The 8,059-nt window shown below is 39.4% G+C and overlaps 1 protein-coding gene across 3 annotated transcripts in view; it reads left to right on the forward strand.

Moving 5' to 3' along the window:
• Window positions 1-8,059, forward strand: part of wdr7 (WD repeat domain 7) — a 106,410-nt gene that overhangs the window by 25,205 nt on the left and 73,146 nt on the right. For all 3 annotated transcript variants that reach the window (XM_005725500.1, XM_005725502.1, XM_005725501.1), the window contains exons 16-18: window positions 216-449; window positions 544-837; window positions 987-1,183. In XM_005725500.1, the coding sequence (XP_005725557.1) occupies window positions 216-449; window positions 544-837; window positions 987-1,183 (725 nt within the window). The remainder of the gene's footprint in view (window positions 1-215; window positions 450-543; window positions 838-986; window positions 1,184-8,059) is intronic.

The raw sequence follows: 8,059 nt of genomic DNA on the forward strand, positions 1-8,059 counted from the left end.
GTGTGTGTGTGTGTGTGTGTGTGTGTGTGTGTGTGTGTGTGTGTGTGTGTGTGTGTCGGTCGTTTAAATAATGAGCTTTTGATGAGGAGCTCTTGAACTTCTTAATTAAATTTATATCGACAATGGATCATTTAAATATATTTATATATTTAATGTGAAAAGTGTCACACTGTGATTGATTTTGTTCTTGAAACTGAACTCTGTCTTTCCACCAGGGCAACTTACCAAAATATTCCCACAATGCCTTGGTGGTCCAGGCGATGAAGACCAACCTGACAGACCCTGACATGCATGTGCTGTTCTTCGACGTGGAGGCGGTGATCATCCAGCTGCTGACGGAGGAAGCTCAGAGACCGAACCCCATGCTGGTGTCCCCGGAGACGCTACAGAAGAGCCAAGCTGGCGCTGATAAGGGCGGGTCCTTGTTGGCTCATAAAATCTTCAAACAGGTCCATAAACACCAAAAAAAAAATTCCACTAATGAAGGTCTTTTATTAATGTATTATTTTTGTTTTTCATGTAAATAATTTCTCCTAAAACCAGGTGAAGGAGACCATGAAAGAGACCATTAAGGAGCACCTATTAGATGAAGATGAGGATGAAGAGGAGGAGATGAGGAGGCGCGAGGAGAAGTCCAAGTCTCTGAGTCTGCTGGAGTATAACCTGACGATGGACACAGCCAAGCTCTTCATGTCCTGCCTGCACGCCTGGGGTCTCAACGAACAGCTGGACACCATCTGTCTGGAGCGACTGGGCATGCTCAGACCACACTGCCCCATCTCCTTCGGCTTGATCTCCAGAGGAGGCCACATGTCTCTTATGTTGCCCACCTTCAAGGTAACTGTCTGTTATCACCTGGGTTCCAGGTGTCTTTCCATGAAAGACATATCGTTGAGCATGGAGCATTTAAAAAGCTAAATCAACAGTTTGATAACAGGGCACCTGAAAATAAGAACCTCTTCTCTTTGTATAACTCCATTTTCCAGGAATCTTTGCTTCGTCAGCTTTCCCTGGCGACAGGTCGGAAGCTATCTCTGTCAGACATAGTCGGGAAGGGGACATATGGTGTGTCGAGGGCTGTCACCACACATCACCTCCTCTCCGTCATCTCACTGGCCAACACTCTGATGGGCATGACCAACGCCACCTTTGTTGGAGAGCACATGAAGAAAGCACCGGCCAGGTAACAAACACACATGGACTAACTCTTAAAAGTGATTTATTTTTATATTTGTTCTTTAAGAACTCTTATATTCAGAAGAGTTGGTTGAGCCCAAACTAAAGTTAAAAAAGTAAGAATGTTGGATGTATGATCTTGCAGTGCTGTGATTGCAGCCATTCCCCAACTCTCTGTGAATGGTGCTCATGGTCTTTGATCAGTGGGTTTTGGTCAGTGGTTGTTGATCAATGGTCATGAGAATTTTCTTAATTAAGATTAAGGAACTCTCCTCCCAGCCCATTGTTCCTTCAGTGGGCTGGTTTCAGTCATTATGCAAATGTACTGTTTATAAAATTGGGGAAACCTGCAGTCAGCTGAGACTGAAGAAGTCACTTGGATGAGTGACGAAACGTTTCTTCTACAAAATGCTACGTCCAGATGAACATAATCAACTTTTGGAGATTTACTTACCTGGACGATTGAGCATATGAATCAAGACGAAATGTTGGATGTAGATTTACCTGGTCAGTACAAACTAATCTACAATGGCAGGATTTACTTCCTGTGGCTTTGCAACTTATGTTTTCATGTTAGCCATTTCTTGATACATGAATTGATAAAAGGTTTGAAATATTGATGTTCAATGATTGGATGAATGATAAATGGTTAAATGCACAGATGCATGGATAGAAAGTTAAAGGGCTAATTATATAGTTGGATGACTAAATGGTTGGATAAAAGATGTTTTGGGCATGGATGGATGGGAAGATTCGATGTCTATTAGATGGATAATGACATGGATATATGTTGGATGGATAAAGAAATGTTGGATGTGTGCATGAATGGATAGATGGTTTAGTCTGTGGATGGTATAATTGATAGATAAATACCTGAATAAATTATGCATGGATGGTTTGGTGGATAAATGTTGGATGAGTGGATAGATGGTTAAATGGTTTGTTGGACTAACAGCTGGATGGAGGCAAAGTGGTTGGATGAATAGACGGTTGGATAGGTGGCATGTTGGTAATTAATTACATAACTTTAAAAAATATATATATAATGTGCCATTAAATGAACCAAAAACAATATTAAAACTAAATGGAATGTGATTAATTCATATATTTATATTGTTAAGCTATCTTAACAATATAACAATATTACAATACATATGTAACAATACAAAAACTTATGTAATGTTTTTGTTTTTACTCCCTTCGAACTTTCGCATTTTATACATTACTGTCTACTTCTATATTTACTTTTGATCTTTGTTCTTCTGTAGCTGCTCTGGCCCACGCTGAGTAAACAACGCTGCAGCAAACTTGTTTCGTTTTCATGTGGCTTTTATAGGATTTAAATTTCGAACTTTGTTCATCAGCTAAAAACAAACAGCAATTTGTGGAAATCAGTCTGTTTCAACACCCTGAATTGTGCACAAAAATGTATCCACATTTGTTTTAAATTGATATCAGTTTATGAACCCAAGTTTATTTTATCTAGAATTATCAGGCTGATAACACACAATTCTGATTCCAGCTTAAAAAACGATAGAACAACTGAAACTGCAGCAGAAACTGAACTCAAAGTGCAGGACATATACTATCCTACCACCAGCGGCTGAGGTGTGTGTGTGTGTGTGTGTGTGTGTGTGTGTGTGTGTGTGGCTGATTGTTTAGTCTGTCTGAGCTCTCATTGTGCTGTGAAAGATTTAACACAGAGGTCGAGGTCCTGCTGCTGTAATACCAACACAACATTTCATCGTCCCGTCAACCCTGCTTCAAGGATAACTCTGCAGGGAGGGCGAGCAGCGAAGAGTCAGAGATGATAAAAACACAGGTCGAGGGGTAGTGAGGTGTTTGATCAGCCTTCATAAGTTTTCAGTCTATAATTGACTTATTCTTGTGGTTAAAATATATTTTTCCTGCCATATGTCCAGCTTTACAATGATAAATATTCAAATTAAACAAGAACAAAGTTCTTTTTTTCTTTTAAACTGTGAATTCAGAAATGAGCTGTCATGAGCTGGGATAAATAACTGGAAATAAATACAAAAATAACTGGAAATAAATACAAAAATACCAAAACAGGACAAAAGAAGAACCAGGCTGTTGTAATGGAATAAACACAAGTGATGCTGGGTAGGGCTGAACGATTATGGAAAATAATCTAATTGCGATTTTTTTGCCCCAATATTGCGATTGCGATGCGATATGCGATTATTTTTTAAGGTCTTTGTCTTCTGTATTATTAAACAAAGACAAGCAATACATCATATAGTATGGCCAATACTATATTACATTAATTTTAAACTGTTCTTTCCTGGAAGACAGACCTCTGTTATGATGACATGAGGTGATGCATGAATTGATGACTGACATTTTTATTTAACTTCTTCAATCACAACAGTATATTTGAACATACACAATAGTTTATTTTTAGCTTACAAACATCTGAGCATAAAGTGCTGACAAGGAACCCTGGTGTAAACATTAAAATGAAAGTCAGTACAATGTGCAGATTGCAGAAATATACATAAAAAAAATCAGTGGCTTTACCACACTAGCCTTAACTAACTAGCCGTAACTAGCCTTCTGATTAGCTAATCAGAACTAGCCTTCTGATTAGCTAATCAGAAGGCTAGTTCTGATTAGCGTCACCGCTGTCTCGGTGGAGTTTAATAAACTCGGCCGTCTGCTCCTTGCTATCTAAAATATAACCAGACACTGGTGTAAATTCTCGACTGTCTCATACTTCTCTTTAATAAGTTTTCTGTTTGACGTTTAGTCAGCTGTGTGAAAACCAAGGAGGAACCCACCCGGGGGATTAATAAAGTTTTATTTTATCTAATCTAATAACTTTAATCTCAGCCAAACCGATTTACTCACGAACAAACAAAACACTGAAAAAAGCCCAACAATAACATTTTTAGGTTGTCTAAGTGACTTATATATTACGTTTAACCCGAGCAGCGAAACTCCGCGGTGATCTGAAAATAATGTGTCGGGAGTTGTGCCGTTCTCGGCCGCATCAGTAACCCTCGAGCTCCTGGCTAGCTGTCGAGCTGGTGGGTAGCAGACGCCTCTGAAAACGTCGAAGCACTTTTGCAAATATGGGATATCTTGATAAACCGAGCAGATATTTGATGTTTACACAACTACTTTCTCGCCTGAAAATATGTTAAAAGTTTATTTTGTGACCCAGAAAGATTAGTATGAGTAATTTTAAAACTTAGTAGCAGCCGCCATTGTTGGAAACTGGAGTTTGGCTGGGCCGCGCTATGAATTCTGGGATATGGTAGTAATTTGGACAGCCTTCGGCGCGTCGCTGTGACGTAATCGGTCTACAAATGCGGCCTCAGGAGGATGCAGCCCATGAATTTGGACATGTCCAGAGTATAATCGCAGCCTTTGCGGTTAGAAAATTGCACTTGATCATGTCGTGATATTATCGCAAATGCGATATATCGTTCAGCCCTAATGCTGGGTTTGGGTGGGTGTGGTGGTGGTGATTCAAGAGTTGCAAGAGCTGTAAGTATTGTCAGAACACAGGGAAAAAAACACAAATCATAGATTTGGTTCACAACACAAACATTGCCTAAAGTAAAGTTTGCGTAAAGGTATGGGCAGTAAAACAAGTCATTTCAGGCAAAATATTAGCTGACGGGCCCAATATAAGATAAATAAGGATTTTTTTTTTTTTTTATAACTGTGGATCAGGCAAACCTCTATTAGAACCCAAAACCAAAAATTACAGAGCTTTACTTTAGTACTTTAGTCCCTGTAAAGTTTCGTCCTCTCAGTACTTTCGATGTCATTTTTGAACTCTTTCCCCCATAAAGACGACATTCGAGGACATCCGCTGTTCCCATAATGACATGTTTTGACACCTCAGGATCTGTCAATAAAAACGTGGTTTGATGAAAAAAATTTTCCAAGGGTAATTGCCACCCTGATGCAAACTTAGTCATTTTGTTCAGTGAGCATACCTGTAATATGACAGAAACCAGTTCAGAAAAGAGCTTTAATGGTTACTCCTAAATAGGTTTTCAAGGGCTAAAGGGTTAAACCCCCTTATGTCTCCTAGGTTAGGGTGGAAAGTACAGCTTGGATTCTAATCGTCATTAGAGTCTTGTCTAATATAAGTGACATAAAAGTCAGCTGTAAGGTGTCCTCAGTGTCAGTCCTGGGTCAGTTCTGAAATCCTTGAAATAGAGTAAACTCAACAATACTGTAAAGTCATGATGACTTTTTCCCTCACAATCAAATCTGAAGTCCTTACAGCCAGAGCTAAAGCCCCATCAACTTATACAATGATAAGCTCCTTTAACATTCAAAGGAGCAGGTCAAATCATCTAATTTTGCCTCCTGGGTGCATCCGTCTCGAGGTTTAAAAGAACATGCTAGATATTCTATATCTCATCTGGGCTGGAAACACGTAGGGATCACAAAGAAGGGACTGGGGAATGTTACTGGGGTGAAGGACGTCTTGAATTAGCCTGCTGCCAAATTCCAGAAAGCAGAAGAAAACTGGTGGCTGGATGTCAAAGTTAAAATCAAATCAAGTGTTTTTCTATTTGACTCCTTCTACCATTGCATCCTGTCATTGGTGGCATTGCTGATGTCACGCTATTATCAGATTACCTTTCTGAGTAAGAAATTAAAGGAAGTCAAACTTTGTGGAGTAGATACAGTCACAGCATGAAAAGTAAAAAGCAGAAGAACAAAAGACGTCACTCATAGGCTGACTTTCCAGAGAAGTTTATTACTTTCACATAAACCCGTAACTGTGCTTCTGTGGAGTGTCCAGATCAGAGGAGGTGATTGTGCAGCTACAAACAGAAGCTGAAGACTTCTTTATGAAGCTCAAACAAGGATCTTCTCTCTGGCCGTCTTCGCCTCGAAACTGCAGAACAGCAGTTGTGAATATTTGAAGTTGTTTTGGTTTTTGGCTTTTTCATGTTCCTCATCTTACATTTATGATAGTGGAAAAGCTTCCTCTCTGTGTGCTGGAGTTTGAAAAGAAGTATTCCTGAACTCTTTAAGAGTTTCAAGAGCAGTTCCTTCACCTGCCTTTGCTTAGGCCTTCAGCTTGGCTGCCTGAGACGGGACTGAATTAGCCTCAACCAAACCTCATTTAAGTGATTTTTCTAAGTCAACGTCTATGATCATATTGCCTTTTTGTAGGAGTCTTTAGCTCTTTCTTCCTCAAAACTATTTCTCTTGTCCAAACCTTTCATGTCTTTGTCTTCACTTTGGGTGGATTCTGACAAGCTCCTTTTGGAAAACATGAGCTTTACCTTTTGGACATAAACTGTATAAAAGGTGGATCCTAGCCATGGTGCCATTTTGAAGCATCAGCATTGTGAATTCAGAATTAATGACCTCTATAGTTTCACACTTTGCAGAGTGATCCAGTGGACCTGATTAGACCCTTTGGATTTTGTTTGTCAACTGCACAGGGATGAATTGGTACATTTGGACGTTTTACAGATATGGTTGTAGGAAGCTGGCAGGTTAAAGACTTTGTACATTTCTCACTTCAGAATTATTGTACATAGTTTGTTTTGTAACCAGCTGTAAAAGACTAATAGGGTATTGTCATCATCCTCCTGTGTGGACGGGCGATGTGGACATCCAAGTTTGTGAATAGGTGTATCTACTAAAAATCTTGGACAAGTTTGAATCTCATTGGCCTCGACCTCAAGGAAAGAGTTCAGAGGTCAAGTTTTCTTAAAATCTTGTGAATGCAATAACTTGAGAACAAGGCGATGTGGGATTTTGAAACTGATACCATAGGTGTATCTAGTAGGAGGCTGATGGGTACCACTGACCGCTGCCAGTATTGTTTTTATTTGGTTTTGTTTCAGTTTTAGATTATTCTCATTTGTATCATGTCTAGTTTTTAATTTTTCTTTTCTGTTTACTAAAGTTAGAAAGGAGTATGTTAGAGGGACAGCTCAGGTTGAACGGTCGGGAGAAAGAGAGGCAAGGCTGAGATTATTTGGACATGTGCACAGGAGTGGATATTTTGGGCAAACAATGATGAAGATGAAGAACCAGGCAGGAGGAAAACAGGAAGACGTATGTATGTAGTGAAAGAAGACATGCAGAGGGTTTGTGTGACAGAGTAGGACACTGGGAAGGCTAAGATGTAGGCAGATGAGCCACTGTGGCGACCTCCAAAGGCCGAAAAAAGGGGCTGTTTGGCATTTCTATCAGTCATTTTCCCAGGTAAAGTAGCTTGGTTGAAGTTAAAACACCAGTAAACCACCTGTTTGCTTTTCTGCACGTTAAACTGATCCAATCTTTTTAGCTGCTTCTGGTGACATTACGGTAAATTGTTCTTTTATATTGTTCATTTAATTAGGAATTTTATTTAAAAATTGATTTTATATGGATTTCTATTTTTGTGGATAAAGGTAACTTTTCTGTATGCCAGTGGGGGAAAATGCTACGTTAATCACTGATTTTGTTTTAGTCTTCTATAATATTTTGTCACAAGCACATCTGGCTTTAGTGCATGTGTGAAGAGCTTTCTAACATAGGAACTCTGAGTGCAGTCCAGGATATTTGCAGACAAAAAGTAATTATTTGATCTCGTCTTTATGAGCTGTGACCACTGTCCTGCCTCTTTAAAGAATTTTGTCTTTTTTGTCGTTTTTTTTTTTCTTTCGTTTTTAAAATGGATCTTTCTGGATGTGTTTTTGTTCCCCGACAACTGCAATTGATCACCCAGTGGATTGTTGTATTGGAAGTGTTTGTGTGTCTCTGAAAGTTAGACGCCTCCAGTCTGTTCACAGAGGACTGTGTCCTCCAACCAAAATTCAATAGGCTGGAGCCTGAAAAACACACACACACACACACACACACACACACACACACACACACACACACACAC

Source organism: Pundamilia nyererei, unplaced genomic scaffold, assembly GCF_000239375.1.
Source record: "Pundamilia nyererei isolate P.nyererei 1_Seehausen unplaced genomic scaffold, PunNye1.0 scaffold00016, whole genome shotgun sequence".
Lineage (NCBI taxonomy): Eukaryota > Metazoa > Chordata > Actinopteri > Cichliformes > Cichlidae > Pundamilia > Pundamilia nyererei.